This window comes from Rhodnius prolixus, unplaced genomic scaffold, assembly GCF_049639745.1.
Source record: "Rhodnius prolixus isolate KJV_2025 unplaced genomic scaffold, Rpr scaffold_4, whole genome shotgun sequence".
Taxonomy (NCBI): Eukaryota; Metazoa; Arthropoda; class Insecta; order Hemiptera; family Reduviidae; genus Rhodnius; species Rhodnius prolixus.
The window spans coordinates 48,813,287-48,834,427 of NW_027411614.1; the positions used below are offsets into that span (position 1 = coordinate 48,813,287).

General features: G+C 34.7%; 1 protein-coding gene across 5 annotated transcripts in view; it reads right to left on the bottom strand.

Moving 5' to 3' along the window:
• LOC141456439 (inactive dipeptidyl peptidase 10) overlaps positions 1 to 21,141 on the bottom strand; it is a 134,718-nt gene that overhangs the window by 25,762 nt on the left and 87,815 nt on the right. For 2 of the 5 annotated variants that reach the window (XM_074132442.1, XM_074132440.1), the window contains exons 3-4: positions 16,865 to 16,882; positions 2,072 to 2,383 (exon numbers count right to left, since the gene is read on the bottom strand). In XM_074132442.1, the coding sequence (XP_073988543.1) occupies positions 2,072 to 2,383; positions 16,865 to 16,882 (330 nt within the window). Of the gene's footprint in view, positions 1 to 2,071; positions 2,384 to 16,578; positions 16,590 to 16,864; positions 16,883 to 21,141 lie in introns of those variants that run through there. The other 3 variants (XM_074132441.1, XM_074132444.1, XM_074132443.1) reach the window with 2 other exon arrangements.

Consider the following 21,141-nt stretch of genomic DNA (forward strand, 5'->3'; position numbering starts at 1 on the left):
TGAAAAAGTGCACGCGGATCAATTAACCTATTTCTAGTAGATGGATTCGCTAGAAGCCGGGGGCTCTTTTATCATGAACAAATCTTTACTGCCCGTCATTGTAGTAGACGGTTAACTACTTCTCGTGCTTTCACACAACACATCTGAAATGTTAACCTTGAAGGGTCGTAAAAATTTGTTCATTTCATCATAATTAGAGAGTTATTATTTTTCCCTTTTGAACTTAAAAAAACTTGCATTATAATCAATTACTTTCAAAAAATACTTACCATAAGCATGTTTTGTTAGTTGTATACAAGAAATTATTAATTCTAGAAGGAATTCTCAAGGTAATTTAGACAAAATGGCGACAAGGGTTAATTCCTTGCTTTCTAGGCAAACTGCAAAGGTAACAATTACGAGTGAGGCTAAACAATTTTAAAAGCGTGCACTATATTATAATATACATGGTGCCCCCTTATCTGGGCAACGCAACTCAGTCCTCATTCACATTGCACTTCATACATTCCCCCTATTTTATTGCAATCCACCGGAAATGCAAGTTTAGAGCTTTCTTAGTATGAAATAAGTGTTTTCCGGTGACTACCTCATACTGCTATTCACCGAATATTACCAGCTATTTATACCTAATATTATCTAGCTAGATGACGAAATTTTGCTTAAAATTGAAATAAGACTAGAAGGAACCAACTCCCATCCGACCTAAGAACGTCCTAGCAGGAATTTCGCTAGAAAAAGAATAATGGGACAATCAATTTGGGAAAAAATCATTTCCGAGAAGTAATTCGCTCAGAAATGTGCTACTTCCGGTAGTGAGATTGTCTTGAAACTCGGAACTTCAGCCCTTTAACCCTTCTCTATGAATATTCATATAATAAGAACAGTGCGTAGATTACATTAGAATGGTGCTTCAGAGAGGAATCCCACCAATCACAATCTCCAATCTAATTAACTTAGAAATATATTTGAAATAAAAGTTTTGGTCACAACGTAACATATATACAAACATACAGACGCGCCATTTCTTGAAAACAACTTTTTTCGGCCTCAGGGGACCTCTTAAAACGAATTATTTTCATTAAAAACTCTTAGAAAATGGTCAATGGTGGGAGAAAAATATCGAATAAGAAAGAAAAAAAAACAACACGAAAAGCTGTTAACTTTATTTTCCGATTTGGTCCCGGAGAAGAATTGGGATAGATATCCAGGAAAATGCCATCCCAGTATAAAAAAAAAATGGTTTTGAAATCTATATAGTGTTCGTTAGTAAATCGTTCACATCAGATATAATATAACTTTCTCTTACCGTTAGCGAGAGAAGTAAAGCGATCTAGATAAAATTGCACTTAGCTAATAAATTCGATTTTTGGGAAGAAATGTTATCCGTTTGTTCTAGTGCGGTGGTAGCTGTTACAAGTTTGTTCACGTTCAAAAAAAAAAAAAAGAAAAAAAAATGTATTAGCTGCAGGGATGCTATTAGAACGGAATTGCAGTACAATAAGGGTTGGAATAAAGGAAGTAAAGTACTACATCCGGGTAAAGAGTTGACATAAAGTAGTGGCCGATTAGAGTTAAGTAAGGCTAGAGAGCGTTCCCACTGCAGAGTAATGAAACTTTAAGTAATAAAGAAAAAGATTTGTGGAATTAGAGGAGGCGCGTCGGCATTTAACAGAGCTAACCGCTATTGTTTGTGTTTCAGCCCAAATGGAGCTATTATATTGTGATTTATGAGAGCAAATTGTACTTTCCTTTTTTACCCCTAGTAGAGGAAGTGAGTACTGTAATCGTGCAGAGCTCTTTCCGGAAATATCAGCTGAGGCACGGAAATCTGGTTTTACGGAATTCTTTGTGTGTATGCTCTAGTTCTATTGGTTGGCATCCCCATACAGTTCATGACGGAAATTTTTAATAACCCAAATTAGATCGGATTATCCAAATTAACATTCAGTTCTACTTACTCGCATAACATCGTGTATTGCAATATTAGTTTAACAACTATAAATTGAAAATATATTAAATGACAATAATATTGAAGTTAAAAAAAAAAAAAATAAAGTAAAAGAATACTAACAATCGTATGATTGGTCACTAATCGTGTGACGTTATCAGTGACAGCTGAATAAACGGCCAATCCTCCATCGTCGGCTTGGAAAAGGAAATGATTTGATGATACCCATGAAGGTTTTATTTTGGAAGGTTTCAGTTCTGTGCCTAATGCTTCGCCCAGCATCATTCTTCTTCCTGACCAGTACAATAGTTCGTCTACATAACCTAGTGTGTATATGGCAGTAATGATGCCCGACACGACGCCACCGATTACGATCAGTGAGAGTATCACGGACATCCAGTTCCTGGATTCGCCACGCTCCGACAGCACCAGCTCCTGTCAGTCCACGGCCAACAAAACACAATAATAAAATAAAATAATTCATAATTAATTAAATAAAAACTTTTAATTAATATCTTTAAAAAAAATAAATAAATAAATAATCACAATCCAAAAAAACTTTGAAGATAAAAATATCTGAAAAAAGGAAATAAATATGCATAACAACTTAAATTCATAGCTTGGGTATAGAGAGAGGTTGGTACGACTGTCAGACTAGGCTCTGAACTCTGCCATCTGCAACGAGGCTGTGCACTTCGCAAGTTTCCTGCTAAAATGTCCAGAAATGAACACGCGAATTTCCTCCGCCATCCGTTTTGATCTAAATAGCCAAAGTAGCAAAGGCTGACATTCACGCCATCCTCCAATACTCTAAAACTTAAAGGCCTACTTCCTGTTCCCAGGGGCATAAACTATACAACAAACAAATGTTCTGGACGGAATTGTGTTGCGACAAACTCAAATTTAAATTATTTTCAAAATGTATGCTTTTCTCTGATGCAAGAAGGATTCTGTGTTCGCAAAATAAAGTATCTGAGAGTGTGTGAGTGAGAGAGAGAATGTCAATGAGAAAGAGAAAGCATGCTCTAATGGGACCGCATGCCAATGGCAATCTCCAAGTTATGGCCCATAAGGCGCTGATTGGATTAAAGCTAATATTTAATCAATTTACACATCTCAAATGACAATCTTAGCCTTAAAATTCTTTTATGATTAAAAAAATCAAAATAAAATTAAATATTAGAATTAAATAATAAGAATAGACTGCAATTATCTAGATTTTCAGCATCTTCGCCCTGTTTCATCCCCTGTTGCTGAATAATCGAATTAAAAAATAAATAAATGTTTAATAATTGAAAGAAAAATGTAAATAATTAAGTAAATATATTAATTACCCATAATTACCAAAAAAATAAATTAATTTAAAAAATAATTAATTAATAAATTATAGATAGTTTTAGAATTAAACATAATATAAAAAAAGCTTAAATTCTTCGTGATTCAAACTTCATTTGTTTTAATTATTACTTTTTATTAATTTAGTGACAGAGGAAGCGGGGGCTAAGTTTTTCCCTTCATTTTCCTACCTGAGTTTTCCACGTTTCCGGTCTAGCTGCCACCTAAATTTGGCCTGATTTGCCAAATGCTGGTGCCTAGGCTAGACGGGCCGTTCCCCAGTTCATCTTACTAGGCGAGGAAATACACTCGAATCCAAGGAACATCTCCAGGCTCTTGATGCTTTTTTTTTTTTTTAAGATAAGGAAGTGTAGTGATTAAGATCAGTATGAGATCAATGCGGTGACTTCTGAAATTTGTCCTCGATCCAGACCATGTTGACTTAATATGACTTAAGGAATAGCTTCAGAGAATAATAACTGGCTCAACATATGGGTTCTCATCCCCTGGGAAGAATGTGACAAGAGCGAGCAAATGATAACATTCCTCTTCTACAGCCTCTTTTGGCTTTATCAGGGCCTAGGGAACACGGCATACTCCCTTACTCTAGTCCAGTGATTCTCAACCAATCTGTCGCGCGGCACTTTTGCGTGACGCGAAAGTTTTTGAAGTGTGCCGCCAAATTTTAGAAATGCAGACAATAAAAATTATACATTAAATATGCAGAAGACGATATGAGAGTAGCATTATCATTTATACGACCAAATATAAACTGTAATTATCAAAAAACATTAAGCTCTAATTTCTCATTAAAAGTATTCTTATTATTAACTTGTAATTAATCCCTTAATAAACATATATTGTAGTTTTTTTGCAGTACAATATTATTTTATTTTATATTGAAAATAAACATAAACTATTTTACACAGTGTATTATGGGGATAAGTAAAATACTTTTAAACTTATCTTATTGTAAGTGTGCCGCCCCAAATTTTAAAATTGTTAAAAGTGTGCCGCCGCGACAAAAAAAAAGCTCTACTGTGGCTGTGTCATGGACACGGCCGTGTGTTGTACGTGAATACGTTTACCTAACGGGTTATATTTTTTATATAAAATATTTTTATTTATGTATTTAGGATGAAATCAAGGAAACAAATAATTACTTTTTTGTTTGCCTTTTATGTTTACTAGACAGACATCACCAGCTTTTGCGCCTTTCATTTACAAATAAATTTCCGAAATGTCAATTTTAACTCTATTTACAATCAGTGAAGCTATTGATGTTGCGATATATGGCCGACTCCACCGGCTTTGCGATTTTTACCATTCGATTGTTCTTGAGGAGCCCATTCCAACCGTATACGATCTCTGTATTTGGTTTTGGCTTTTCGACGCGTAAAGGCCGACATTATATATTTTTGATATGTTTTTATTTTAACACCTTATTATATTCATTGTCACTATTTTACACTAATGTTTTATATGCAATCGATAGATTGTGACGACAGCTGACGATTAAAACTTAAACGAACATCGTAGCTTCTCCGAGTCAAAAGTTATACTAATTGCAAATCTCGATAAGCAGCAAAATGATCTCAAAATGGCGGCGCTTCCCCCTCCACCGCGCGCGATGCATTATAGTCCTCGCTTATCGTAATGAATTCTTTGATCCTTTAGCTATCCAGTGGTCTAATTTAATTTTGGATGTAGACGATAGATTCGAAACTATAATGCCAAACTGTATCCCCCGATTTTGTTATCATTAGATTTTTGGATTGCCACCATATGATTCAAATTTAAAGACGTATTCACGTCAAAAAAGTTGAGAATCACTGCTCTAGTCTAAACCAATCTGGTGTCAGAGCAGAAAGGTTTTAGTGGACTTGGGAACGCCGACAGGATGGCTCTAGGAAAGTAGGGATATGATTCATGCTTTACTTGCATGAAAATATATTAATCTATTATCTTGTACCGGATATAAAATAGAAATAATCCTAAAATTTAGTGATAGGCTATGATTAGAGGGCTTATAAACCAATAAGCTTACGTATCTCTCACTAATTGCACTAAAAATATTAGGCCATTTCTAAGGGTTTTTCTTGAATACATACATACATGAATTCAAGCATATATGTACACATGTACACACGTTAGTATGTTGTGAAGAGTGAGAAATAGAGGAGGGGGTAGCCCGCAGGGTTTGCTGAGGGTCAGGCCCGCCCCACACGGCATTGCAATCAATATTTCTGAAGGGGTGCCCCAGCTAGATTCTCGCTTCTATGCCCTGGGATGGACCCGTTTCTACTACTTAAGCGGAAAAGTCATTTTCCTTCATTTCTCATTTCTTTTTTTAATTATTATTTACTTTATTTTTGTCTTCTTTTTTTTTTTTTTAAATCATTTTTGTAAATGTTTTTCCAACCCAGGCCCAGAAATTAGGATAATATTTTATTTGAATTTTTCACTTTCTCTTTAAGGAGAAAGTATTTCGTAAATCGAGCGGATTTCCGATTTTGACCTTACACCGGAAGTATCCCCTTGCAGTCCTCTAGAATGGGGAAAAAAGTGGTTTTTCAAATTAGTGTTCAACTAATTAACTTAAAATTACGTTTTAGGGGCCAGAATCTGCTTCCAGAATTATCCCGTGTTAAGTACCAGGAGCGTTTTATTACTAGTCCTGAACATTTATCGGGTGTTCGTTCCTCTGTCACTAAAAAAAGGAAGATATTTATAGAACAACTGACAGTAACGTAGTAAATCATCTGTCCTGTTCCGACATACAGCCTATTAAAATTAGAGCGACATGCAACATTTTATTTCGGAAAAGCTTGAATTTTTCCAACATTTCTAGGTATTTTCATTTTCTTAAGTTTGGTTGTCATATTGGACATTTTATGATCAAAAAGAAAAAAGATTTTATAAAAACGAAAAACAAAAAAATGACTGGTTTATTTTTTAAATTTATCGACAGCGATTGGAACATGCTTTACGAATTTATTTCTTGAGCCAATCACATTGAACGACGCAAACATTTAAACAAAAAAAAAAAATAGAAATTAACATACTTATTAATCACTCTAAACATATACAGCCCATCTGAATAGCTTTAAGGGAGGGGGGAATTACTTTAATAATTTTTGTATTTGAATGTTTTTTGTATAAAACCACGAAGATGCCTCTGAAAGTAGCTATGACCAAAGGAAGTCATTAGGATGGAGCCAATTTCAATTTGAAAACAGAAGGAAACAAAACGGCCTTTTATATCTTGTTAGACTGCATTGCAATCGCTTGTTTACAACATAAGATCTTCGGCTCTTAAGCGGAGATAGAAATAAAAAAACGACTGCCGCGTTCCTGGGGTCCTGGCACCTCTACGAGGATTAAATTAGATTGTATTAAAAGGGCGGTTCCACCAAAAAGGGGAAGGAACGCAGGCAATCCAAAATGGTTCCCATTGTTCCCCGCCCGCCCCTCATCTCATGAGAAATACCGGGGCTTTAAAACAACAAATCCGGCTAAAGGTTGCCAGATGCTAATATAATAAACTAATAAAGTAGCAACAGGACACTAGGGAGCATGGCGACTCAATCGCCAAAGTGCACTGGAATAAACCTAGAAAGTTCTGGTAAGGATTACCAGATGCTATAATCTATCTCCGGCAGGGAAACATTTAACCCCCCGAAGACGAGGAATCTTAGTTTTTAGAATAAACGGGGCACACCTCTACAAAGTGCCGCACAGTCTCATTGGACTCACCACAGCCAGCGCAAATTGGCGAGACTGGGTAAGGCCGCATTTGAAAAGATGATACGCTAAATTCGCATGTCTACTCCAACACCTGAACCAACTGCTAAAATCTCTATGAGGATACTAGACCAAGAATAATAAAGACTCATATGGCTACGTTCCCATGGGTACTAAACAGGGGTTTTTCAACTCAATCTGAAACCCTCTGTTGCTAATACCATAACTAATTTGACTATCATCAACGAAATTTTGATCTGACTGCTTTCTCCTCACTCCAAAATAAATTGATTGCACGACTCCCATCCCTGCCAGATACACCACGAAGTTAAGAAAATCTTTTCGAGAACTGCTCAGTGATCATTACGCTTCTTTTAAATACGTAAACGTATTCATGATGAAGTTACGAGATATTTTCAAGCAAGGCAGGTTTTTCAAAGCGTTAAGGCACACTGAAGGCATCTTAACTTAAGAAACTAACACATAGTCAACTTATTTCACAACACACAGGAAGCTAGTAAATATAAGAAGGGGGTCTTAGTCAGTCTTTTCAGAATCTCATGCCCCAAAATGCGGTAGAAATCACTTTAAGTCGCAAAAGTTGAACTTGAAATTCTCTTAAAATTAAAAAAACTGGAAACGAACATATCATGCTATTTTCATCTTATTCAAGATCTAATTTGAAATCTCTTCGTTTGCACTTGCTTTCCTTTTAAGACGTATCTATTTTTGATTGCTACAAATCATGTTCACCATAAATTAACAAAGGACAATAAACTATTTGCACATAAATATAAGGTAAGTGGGGGGAAGGGCCCAAAATGCGATTGGCTTCAATGCATAACATGCAAGAGATGGCTACATGAAATTTGCAGCAAAGACAATTTGCATTGCAAAAAAAGTTAAAAATTAAACAAAAAATATCTTTTGTTCGGTGTTCCTTCCCCTCAGTGTTTAATGAGAATATTTTGCTGTTTACCTAACAATAAATTTGTATTTTTTTCTTTCTCAATTTATATCTAAAGATATTGTGGCATCTTCCCCACATGATGGGGGAAGATGCCAGTTTTGCCAAATTTCATTCAAATGCATTTTTATCGGTTTTGCATTTAATTAAATGTACTAATATATATATGTAATTAAAGAATAAAAAACAACCTAGACGTTGATACATTTGGTGTTGTTTTTCGATAACCCAATTTCCTACAAAACGGAAATAAGTGTTAAGTGTGGCATCTTCTCCCCACTTACCTTATATTTAAGTCCATAAAAAAGTAAATAATTTTGGTTTCATGTTGACATAGCATGCTGTAAAGAAACGTAAAACTTAGCTCTGAAACAATTTTACACATTGTCTTTCAAACATTAAACAAGAACATTTATCTAAACAAATTATAAATTATCTGAAATTAAACATTAAAACAAACTTCAACAACAAAAGTAAATTTAAAAAAATGGGGGAATTGAAGAATCTGTAGTCTCCAGTCTTCTTCTTCTTCTTCTTCTTCTTCTAATCAAAGATAAATACTTGAAGAAAAGACAAAAGCTAACATCGAGAAAAATCTAAAAGTATAAAAAACAAACAATTTTTTGGGACGAAGCCCTTTTCTAGGGAAGAAAGACACTAATCCCTTCGTCGGATGCCCTCTAACATTCTTTAAATTAGGAAAACTATAAACAAAAAATAGTAAATAAAGTGCAAAACTGGTGCAAAACTAAGCTTTTCGTTCTAAGTAGTAGTGTGGGTGGACTTCGTTTAAAAAAGGTGCAAAACTTAAATTCAGTCTTTCATTCTAGAAACAGTTTTCAAGGTGCGATAAGGTGCTCGAAAATTGTACTTTAATTTTGATTACCTAATAATTATTTTCTTTAAGAGGTGATAGAAAACTAGTGCAACACAGGAGTGTGTGTTTTTCTTAAAAAAATTTAGGTGCAGTTTTTGCTTGTGCTTAAATGTGCTTCTTTCTTTTTTTTGTGGTGATAAGCATGCTTGATTGAACTGCATTTTAGGTTGGTGATGGAAGCCAGGATTGGAAGGATTTTTTTTTTTTTTTTGGCGGAGAAGGAAAATAGTATTTCGGAATGCGGTTATTATTTTTTTTATTTTTTTTTTTTTTGAAGATATATTTTAGAAGGAGCTCATTACTTCTAGGAGCTTACTGTGCAGGATTTTGCAAGTTTGCACTGTAAGGTGGAGCTCATTACTTCTAGGAGCTTACTTCACAGGATTTTTTGCAAGTTTGCATAGTTAGGCGGAGCTCCTTTACTTCTAGGAGTTTACTTCGCAGGATTTTGCAAGTTTCTCTGTATGCTTTCAGATAGATATCGTAGAATGTTCTATACTGATCTTAAATTGATCTGCGTATAGTTTTAGCATATAATTAATAATAAAATTAAAAAAAATAAATGTAATAAAAATAAGACGTATTTCAAGAGATAATTGTCAGTAAAGTAATAAATGTTGGGGGAGGGGGGAAAATGATAGAACTGAATAGCGTGAATGTGTATGTTGAATTCCATGATAAGGTAGACTGGATGACTTAGGGCGAGATGCATGCAAGCGAATTGGCAGCCCTTACTAGCACGTAGCACCTTTCCTGACGCCCTTAATAAAGACGAATGACAGACCGTCAAGTTTACTTTAGGGTCTATACAAACCCTTGGAATTTTCTCTACAGTTTTTATTAACTCTGGGTTTTTTCTTTTGGGAATAACTTAATACTGCAAAATTTACTACTAGTAAAGGTAGAGGAGACGCGTTGCCATAGTGATATTTTTTTTATTAAATGGACTTTTTAATCCCCCCTCCCCCGCAAAGCGGAAGGTTTATACCGGAAAATCGTTGTGATAAATAATAATAAAAATAGATTTTACGTATACCGTATTCAAAAATGTTAACACGTTTTGAAGACGTCTATTTTGGGGACTTAATCGTTCTTGATTACAATTTTCTTTTCAATATTTTGATATATTTAGTTCCACTATTGACGCAAATATTTTGAAATTTTTAATAAGTATCAAAAAAAAATTTACTAATTTCACAGATAAAGTTAATTAATTCTTCTTCCCTCACGCGAGAACCAATCAGCAAGAAAGTACTCCAATAACTTTTTAGATACAAAGTTAACAAATATATTCATATTGTTAATTAAAGCTAACGGTCGTTAAGTTCATTAACTGACAAGAAACGCCATTATTAGGTAAATAGAAAACGGTAAATCGTAAACTAATTATACGGGTACCTATTGTTTACGAATATTGTGAGCAAAAATACGTACAAAGAGGAAGCTTTGCCCGCATTTTGTACTGATATCGTTCTAGTAGCGGATGTTCCAGTCATTTCCGGTAAAGATTATTCAGATCGCGCTATTAATATTTTCCACGAGTTTATTTTCTAGTTTTTCTGAGGTTACATTAACTTGCAATCAAAACATCAATTGATTGGACGAAGAAAAGTTTATTAGCGATACGTTTGTCTGTATAACAACATACTTATATGTGTAAAAAGAAGTAAAATCGCCGCGAGAGCGCATTATCACTTCTGATAATAAAAAATTTATGGAAAATTGTATTTTCATAGGGAAATCCACCTCTTGAATTTGATTAATCTATTTAAAAAATAAATCGCCGCTATAATCGATAAGCCACCGTTAAGTTTTGAACAAAATCGATCCAACCGGAATTACGTACTACTTTGCTGAATGATTTTTTCCGGAAACGATTCCGGAAGTGAAATTTAAAAGAACAGGGGTATCAGTTTTCCGCGATTTTCTCTCGTAACGGATATATATTGATTTCTTTAAACTTAACATGTAAAAGAAAGAACCATTACGCACGGACAGACAAAAGAAAATACTGCAGTGAAGATTGCACTGGATGAGAAAAAATGATAAGGAGTAGGTCTTGGGGGGAAACGGGAAATAGAATTCCGTTTATAGAATTGTGGAAAATATAGTCTGTGGACGCTGGACATGGGGCAAAGTAGGTCGTGTTTTTTGCAGCAGCATGGAGACTTTGAAATTGTAAAAATAAATTTATTCTCTCGCAGTCCACGAGAGGGTAGGTGAAACAAATAGTCTTTCTCCGCCTAGACAATCAATTATCAATCACGGATATAGCGGCACTCTACGCCCCCCACCAACCGCTGGCTACAATTTTCATTTTATCTTTTTTTCCTCGAACTCCTCTCTTAGAGGTAAGATTTATAGATTTTAAATTTAAAACCGCAATTTACGTTTTAAGCCAGCCAGTGTACAGGAAACCTTGTTTCTACAAAATGGGGTTTCTGAATGTGAGAATAGCAGAAACTAAATGGAAAATCGATTAAGGGTTTAAATTTACCTTTTTGACCTTGAGACCTTGAGGGCTTAGGTTGCCTTCCACTAAGCGTTCACAGCGATCACGCTCACGACCGCGGTTTTGCCCGTTCCACTTGCTTGCGAGCGTTACAATCGAAAACTCAAGTGGAATGGACTCTGGGGCGTTTTAACCGTTCATCTAAACATTACAAATGGCGACCTCGAAAATAAGTCAGAGGCTTGGAGAGGTTATTTTTTAATTTTAACCCCGTTTATATGCAGTTATAATAAACTTTATTAATTACTAGCTGTACCCGTTCACACGTTGCTGTGTTTGAACAAAAAGGCAGTTTTGATACCTCAAACATAATTTATTAATGACCAAATGTATACAATACATCGAAATGAAAATTAAGAATAAAATTACCCCTACTTCAGAGTACAGTAGTGTCCTTGCAAAGGTAGCATTTCTACATAATGTGAAAAATTCAGTTAATGTTGTTGGCGGTGGTGACATGGCTCTTGCACGTACATTTTCTGATGTAAAATACACACGCTGTCCATTTTCTGCTAAATGAACAACCGTTGGATATCGCTCATGAATGGAAAATGATATACAGTTAATACTCCATACAGCCTCATTGCTACTTATGAAGCGTCCCAGTTGATATTGGGTGACTGAGATAATACTTTCAATTACCTGATATAATTTTTTCGGTCGCCATCTTTGCTTTTAAAAGTTGCGCCAAATTTCTGAACGCCCACTTCGACCCAGCTCTTAAGGTGGGGCGTTGTGAGCTTCGCGAGAGCAAAAATAATGACGTCATTAGTGACGTTTTCGCCACGACCACTATGACCGGGTGGTCGTCTTGTGGAACGGCTGAAGGTATATTTTGATCGTTGTGAGCGCTTTGTGGAACGCACCCTTATAAAGTTTAGTTTAGACGTGCCACTTTTGTTTTGGCGGGAAGAAATAACGGTTAAGAGTCTGTGCGAGGAAAAATCGATCGGAAGCGGAACATTACAATCGAAATTCCCCAACAGGAAGGACCACTACTCAGAAAGGAAACGAGCAAAAGCACGTTTTCTTGAAATTTTCTCAAAATTAGCTCCAACGATTTGTTACGCTCATTGCTCTTATTTTTAAAGAATAACTTTGATTCGGAACATTTTTCAAATTAAAAAAATAAATTCAATTACAAGGGGGCAAAGTATCGTTTCTAAGTTTTAGAAGAGTAATTCCGAGTAATCAGCATGAGCATTTGAAGGGCTCCCTAAGCGTAATCGGCTCCCACTACTTCTTCTTCCCAAACTTCCGTACAGCACCTGGATGAGTTGTTTCATCACCGGGCAGGATCTCACCTGGAACTAACCGGAGCGCGCCAAATAGATGAGACTTTAGGCGAGACGCAAGTGAGTTGTGTAATTTGAAGATTTTTCGGAGAGGATTTTATGCGAACAATGTTATAATTACGACCAGGCTCTTAGCTAATCGATACAGCTGACTCAATGTTGCCAGTATGAGAAAGTTTGCCATCTACACATTTTATACACTAATCACCGTAACAAGATCTCTAGTTCCTCAAAAAGGGTGAATTTTGCGCAAGTTTAGCAGATTTTAGGAGGAGCGATAGATAATGTAATGTGCGTTAAGTCAAAGTTTAGCCACTAAGACCGTGTAAGTGGTTTAGTTAAGAAATGAATTCACTCACACGTAAGTATCGCTTAATTCTAGAGTTTATGCAGTCAATTAGAAGTTTTAGTAGGGTGTAAGTGAAGAACATAAGATAATTAGTCAATGTCATAATGTAAAGTACATCTGGGCTTTAGTGAACTAAATTCTTCTTCTCAGATCAGCCGAATGGAACGCAGCTGTACCTCAAATTGTGGACCATAAAGTAACATTGACAGCACTCAATATTTGTTCGTGTGATTCGCGTAGAAAAAAGGCACTTAAAATTAAAAATGAAAAGTTCTTATACTAAATTTAAAAATAACTTTAATAAAAGAAAAATGAAAAAAAGAAATCTGAAAAAATAATACGTTATCTAGGAATATAGAAGCAGTTACACAAACAGAATACATAATATCTGAATATCCTTTCATTTCCCACGGGATATAGCTGTTGTTGAATTATGATCACGAGTACTGTAGAAAGAGTTGGCGAATGATGAAATGATAATGGTACCCTGGTGGTAGTCGAGGAGGAGCTGTTACTGAATGTTGTGCGCTGGCTCTAGATGGAGGCGATGAGTGTGGGTGTGGAGGAGACCTATACCCTAGGAGAGATTGGACATAATGGCAGGCGGCCATATTTCTTCACAAAAATGAAGTCTTATGAGCCCCAGTGGTATAAATGCCTGAAGTACAAACTCAGGAAAAGGAAAACAAAATTCAGCGGAGGCACAGCCCCCTCCCAAAAAAAAGAATATTTTTCAATAGCTACATGTTTTGAATTTTTTTTTTTGCCTATTTTTTCAGGCGGGGCCTAACGTCCAACTACCGATTAGGTGTCGTGGACGGAGGCGACTAGCAAACATTACTTTACTGTAAATTTCTCGTATTAACCATTAAATACAATCCAAGGGCTAGACTAGTACCGCAATACATCTTAGCTTTGCGGGTCTAGTCTATAACCGCCTAACAAACTTATTTTACTGTTTTCTTTCATTCTTAACCATTAAATAAAATCCAAGGCCTACAGACCGGGAATCGAACCTACTAAACCAACAATACATCTTAGCTTTGCGGGTCTAGTCTCTTAACCGCTCGGCTATCGTGGCGCCTAGGTTTTGTATTGTGATGTGTGGTTCGTATTTCTTTGTTTTAAAAATAATTTTTTAAATATTAATATTAATTAGTTCTCAAAATATGAATATAGATTTTCTCTCTCTTCGTAGAAGCTCTTTACAGCTCACATACTGGTGATGGATAATGTTTTCTGCAACGAGAGGAGCGCAACAATGCCGGTTCTGTAGGCTCAGAAAACACATGCATCGCATGGGCCTGGCAGATGGCTAGCCTCTGTAGGTTCTGTCTCAGGAAGAGAAGTAAACGGCACTGCAAGTGTTGTGTCAGTGTGAAGGGCTTGTCTGGGGCTAAGGATGTTACTCCTCGGGGAGAGCTTTACCCAGGAGCAGGCTCTCCAGAATTAAGAGTCTGATCTGAAAAGGACTGGTCTGGAGAGGGAGCTTTAGAGTGGGGGGAGCCACAATAGATCGAAAGGGGTAGCAGAGGCCGTAGGCCTTGAGGCCGCCCTAGTTTAATCTGATCTATGCACTGAAGAAAAAGCTCCGGAAGCCTTGACCCGGAAGATGTTCAGGTGCATTTAAACAAAATAAAATAATATGAATATAGAGGGGGCAATTTAGAAATCTAAGGAAAGGCAGCGATGACTCTAAATTACTGCAAAATTCTTTTTTAAACATCACCGTCAACCACCGAATTGTTTAAAGCATATTTACTTCGTAATAATACTTTCGTAATTTGGAAAAAAAATGTATTTAAGTATGAGAATATAGCAATAGAAAGAGTCGGGTGCAGGTTCAGCGAGATTTCCGCTTTATCTTGTTACCTAATAGAGAGGAATTAATAGTAAAGAGAGAAAATAGAAGAGAAGCGAAGTTCAAGTAAAATAGATGCGACTAGAGAGTTGGCCAGCATAAAGATGACTACTTAATGAGCATATAGTTGCAGAGAACTTCTACTTATATTACTTACACTAAATGGATTAGAGTTTTAAATGCAAAGCAAACAACTACTTAGTGTACTAACAGATGTACAACCTAGTTTACATCTCTTCAGCGCGAACAACAAAATAAAAGTAAACTACTTCAAACTAAACGAAATTAGAATAGATAATTCAACTTTAATTTTGTATTTGTGTTTGCGCTCCTCTCATTGCAGACAACACTATCCATATCCGGTATTTTTTTTTTAAAAAAAAAAGAATGCCCAATTTGAGGCAGTTTTTCATTTTTATCGAATTGCATGAACAGCTAAATTTTTATTACTCTTACTAACAACATTTTCATTACTTCCTCTTTTCGTGTATGCAAGAATGGTCAGCATGATAAAAAGAAATCGAAAAGCCCCCCCTTTTTTTAAAAAAAAGCACAAATCGACGGAAGTTTATGTTCGATATTTCAACGAGGTGGCCAACTAGGGTAACGCGACACAATAAATACAGCATTTAGTTTATAATCGATCAAAATCGAGGCCCCCCCCATTTTTTCTGAATAAATTTCAAAAAAATCTTGGTAATTTTCTCACAAATGATATGACATAAACATCGAATAACAGTATTATTAATGCAGCTAATAATGATAATTAAGAAATTGGCGATTAAATTTATTTAATTAGTGAGATATTTGTTACTCAACTCTTTCACTTATCTCTTTGAAAGTCGGACGCAATGCGCGTATCACGTACATTACGTAATTGATGTTGAAGGTTTTCATCCCAGCAAGTTCGATCATAATACCTCATATCTCCTTCAAAAAAAAAAAAAAAAAAAAAATTAGAGCTAGAAACAGGGGTATCGAACAAAATTGAAGAGGTTGATGAGGTGCCTATAATTGTCAATATTATCGCAAAGATTACACTAATAGGGCTCAGAAGATACAGCAATTCGAAATATGAAGGAAATGTAAAGGTCGCTAACTTAAACGCCTTATATATCCTTTCAAAAACACCGCTAGAAGGCTGTAATTTTGGGTAATTGTTAAGTATTTAATTGTCTGCATTTTCGAAAAGTTTACAGCGTAACTTTTTGTTTAGTAAATTTTATTTTCGAATAAAACGATTCGCAGCTGATCCAAATGCGTTCACAAATTTTTTTTCTTAAATGACAAAATCCTCTCTTGTGGCAAAAGTGTTATAAAAAATCTATTTTTGATTTTGTTGTTTCAATAATTTGTTTTAGTTCATTGTTACATTTGGATTTAGGGTTTATTATACCTCATTTCAATTAACTCACTGTCATGCTATAACCAATCACAGACGCAAAAAAACTACTTTACAAATAGTAAATTCAGTTATGAGACTTGTTACACTGTAATTTGGCTACTAGAGTGCAGCACTGATGTAGCCTGATCGCGTAACGTGGAATATCTTCAGGTTTAGGAGTTATCAGGAAATAGAAAAGTAAAGGAAGTGGGGGGATTATCAAAATTCAAGCGGGATGCAAGTGCTCTAGTGAAAATGGCAAGCAAATAGTGAAAAACTACTTGAGGAAAGCGGAAAAGTTCATACCTTTTCCATAGCAACCTTATTATCCAGATTATTATTATATATTTATTAAATAGATTATTAATAATTTTAATTGTAATTAAATTTTAATAAATTGTAATTTAAAATTGAATTGAATTTAAAAAAAAAATGTATCTAATCACTTTAAAGTTTATGGTGAAGGTTGCAGTATGAACAGGTTAACAGGTTAACCTAAAGGTTATAGGTTACAGTTTTTGTTTTGTTTTGTTTTGTTTGTTTTTTTGGCACAAAAAGCAACATCTAAAGGCATGCCACAATTTTTACATACCTCTTCCATTTCTCCTGGCTAAAGCACAAATAATTTTCAAGCAGAAATATTAGCACAGTTTACACAAGTTTCTTTTATTTTTTAAATTTGCTGGAATTTAGCTCGAATAAGTGTTTTTTTTTTTTTTTTTTTTTAAAAAAAAGGAATATCGAAGGTTAGTTATTTTGTTATTATTAATAAAATAACTAAATCAAAAAATCAAAGAATAATTATACTGATAAAATAAAAGTAAAAAGCAAAGGCTGAAAAATTTATCTTAAAAAAAATATTAAATTTAAAAACTTCTTTCTTTTATAGAGTCTTAAAATAAAACATTTAAAAGAAAACTGTAAGCACAAAGAAGAAGCAGCTTATTGGTGTTTATTTTGTGCTTGCTTTCAATTGGCATTTTCGTTTAAGAATAATTTTAATTTTTATTACTTTTAATTATTTGAAATGTTTAATTCAATTTGTTTAATTATTTAAAATAAAAATTGTGTGTGTTATACACTATTATGTCACTGGATGATCAATTGGTGACATTATTGGTGCAGATATTAGGTAAATGATGTGTTGAATTCTTAAAAAAAAAAAAAAAGAAAAAAAAAATCAGTGACGGCAGGTCAGCTGTTGGAAGTACAGAAATTGATTTAGAATCTGACAAGTTTTGACATGCAAACTTTCCAGGTTTGTTGTTTTTTTAAAAAAACTGAGATAGAGGAAGGTTATTTTTTTGTTATAGTAAAAAGTTTCCTCTATAATGAAGAAGACTGCTTTTTCTGGGTAGTTTTGTTGTTGTTATTGTTTCGAGATATAGGCTTTAAAATGTAGCGGAAGTTAGTGAAGCAAAGTGATCGACGAGAGCTGATTTCATTGCTTCTCAGTTAGGCTGGAAACATAGTGGAGCGGCGAGTAAAACGGCGATGATAGTGAAGAGCAAAGCGGCGAAAACAAACACTCTCTATAGAGAGAGTTGCTCTATCTTCGTTTTGCATAATGGGATGCGCGATCCCATATGTTAACTTGTGTTTGATTTCGCCACTTTGCTCTTCGCTATCATCGCCGCTTTGCTCGCCGCTCCACTATGTTTCCAGCCTTATGCGCCTGCCTTGTAAACCTAAATTCTTGTCCCATTTTTGGCCCGCTCATTTGCTAACTGATTGCAATCCAAGTTTCTCATCAATCTTTGGTAAATTCATCGAGGATCAGTGGTTTGAAACCTAGGCGTGATCATTCATGTGGTGGTTAAGACTTACTCTTTCTCAATCTGCTCTTAACCAGGAATAGAAGAGCGACTTCTGCAGCAGCATTGCACCGTAGTTCTGGGTTGATAGATGATAGCCCTTTCTGAACGGTGCAGGGATGGTCCTAGATTCTCTACAATCACAGCTCGTCTAAGAGTGCAATGCTAGGCCGGAAGCTTCTCTGCTTTCACTCTCTCCCTTATACTCCTTCTCTGCTTACACTCTCTCCCTTACACTCCTTCTCTGCTACTAAACCTAGGGTTATACTAAAACCAGGGTCTTCTCCTTATTAATATAAATAATTTGCAACAGGTTCAACCTTCTGCCCTAACAATTACTAATACAATCTGATAATGATCGTTTATTTGATTAATTATGCATGTGTTCCCTGCCAATGTTCGTACGAAACTTTAAAACATCACCTAAGCTTAAGAAGCATATTTCAATAAGGCCAAACGCTTCACGATTTCATTTCAAGTAAATCGCACTTGATCTGTGAAACGGTGGAAATCGAATTAGATAAACCTATTTCACGATTAGATCAACTGAAGTAGGCTCTCAGCGGTTCACCTTATCAAACTTTTCCGTTTCCCCAACTGACAAGCCGTCACTGATTAAAAAACAAAAAAAAAAGAAAATCGCATTGATCACTTAGGAAGACCCTTCTCTTGTCTATTTAAAGAAGTATAACTCTGTAACACAGTTTTGTCTGGTAGAAAACTTTTTTTTTTTCATAATTTCACTGTAAGTACAGAGTTTGTTTTTCAATGAAACAAAAACACACATACATAGATAATGAAATTGTGCTATTGGTGAAGAAAAGAACCAATAAGAGAATATTGTGTTTAAAAACAAAAAAAGTAGCAAAAAAAAACATTTTCATTAATGAATAAAACATTATAAGAGTATAAATAAGTGGTTAATTTGTGCCAATTGAATAAAAGAATAATAAATCCCTGTACCTAGTTAACCAATCGAAACAACGGAACTGCGACAAGCTGCATGTTCGAACATGTACCATGGTATTTCTCTAATCAACTCTTAAGTTAAGTTTAATGAGTTTATTCACAGTTTTAAAAATCTCAGCACAGTATTTTGATTTTTTTTTTTGAGCTCATTTAAGTACTTCGAAAATGTGCCACGCTAATGTAAAATTGATGACAGTACGGTTGAAATAAATTTGAAAAAGATATCATAAGAAAGGAACATTCATCATGTCGTCTAAAATTAAATATAGATCAGAAATAAAACTCAATCGTAAGATTGATTATAGGAACGATAATCGATTATCTATACACTTGCAGTAAACAGAATTTTGTCACTAGCAAGCTCTTGTGTGGTAGGAGAAGATTCTAACACCATTTGATTCAAATATTAATTTTTTTTAAAAAAAATAAAACATTAATAAAGTCTGGGCCAAATTTCACTCAATTTTAGCGCGTCAGGGGGGGGGCCCTAAGTGGACGATTTGGAAGGGTTACTTAGTCAACACTGGGTGGGTGAATGTCCATCTACATCAAGGTGTAGTCCCCGGATTCGGCCACTTTCAGTCTATTTTTTTTGCTGCAAGAAATACGATTACTTGGCGTTATAATTCATGATAACGTTTGGAACAAATTTAAGGGTCAGCCTAGATGATGTAGCTGGTTAGATTTAGGTAAGGTATTACGGTCTTTTCAAAGGGCTATCTACAAAATTTGTTACAAGAAGAAACCTTAAACCAGGAATCTTGGAGAAAGGGTCGCTAAGTTGTCAGGGTGCTGGAGCCATTGAGGCTTAGGAAATCAATCACTTAAGGACGAACTTATTAAGCATATTTCCAGCTTTCTTCCAGCTCCAGCTAATTCAAATAAAAAAATGGGATTTTGTAGCCTAAAGCGGAGGTAAAATCAGTTTCACCGTCTGGGTTTGTAACCAAATCGTGAAGAATTACCACTGCAGTGGTTACCAAAACGGTAACACCTTAAAGACATCTTAGGGATTGCCCTCTTGGAAACCAAATCTGATCCCTAGCATGTGGTTGTTCATCGGTAAACTGGATACACTAAACGAGCAGAACGAGAACTTGCCCGTAACCCAGAATTATTGCCCCCAATTCTACAGATATGCTGTCTAAAAAGATTTCACCAAGGTAAGAGCCAGTTTGTCCAGCCTCATGGTACATCTACTTCGTAAAGTCATTGCAGAACAGCTTTTCCATCTTCCTTCCCTTCTAAGTACGTACACATTTCCAAGTAAACTAACTTCAAAAACACTAACCTACTTTAACAATTACAATTAAATTTGAAAACCTTTCAAAGATGATTCAATTAGTGATGAATTTTAGATAAACTTTAAGAATGATATTTAGAAATACTCAAAAGACGAAATAAAATCCATAAAATAAAATCAGCTGAAAGAGAAAACATGTTAATATTAGACACAAAATTTAATGAGATTAAAAACAAAACATTTGGAAATACAAAAGGGCACATAAAAATATAAATAATTAAATACATACATAATAACGCTAAAATAATTGAATAAACATTATTACTATTAGATAGAAACTAATAATAGTTAATTATTCTGTATGCTAAAGTTTTAAACTAAAAAAGAAACTTTCCTAAATTATTTTCTCCTTTGACTATTATTAATTGTACCTATAAACTAATATTAATTAACTATAACTATAGTAATAAAACTGTAAAAAATTACCAAACCTATTTGTTAAAAATATTACCACTAAAAAGACAAATTTTTAATTAAAAACAAATAATTAATCAAATCGACGTCAAATTTAGGACTAACATTTTATAATTTATAAAATTTCTTCCACTACAAACTAACTACCTGAATTTATTGATTTGTGCAATATCAAAAAACTGATATTTAGAAAAACAGACCTGACATTTTAAAGTATCACCAATAATCCAAATACGTCTTTTAATATAATTAATTTTGTAAATATTAAATTGCTTGATTTTAGCCTGTAAAATAATGTAAATAAAATTTTGTAAATGTAATTTCACATGTACTTAAATTCAAATAGGTTATTTGTTTTTGTGATCGTAA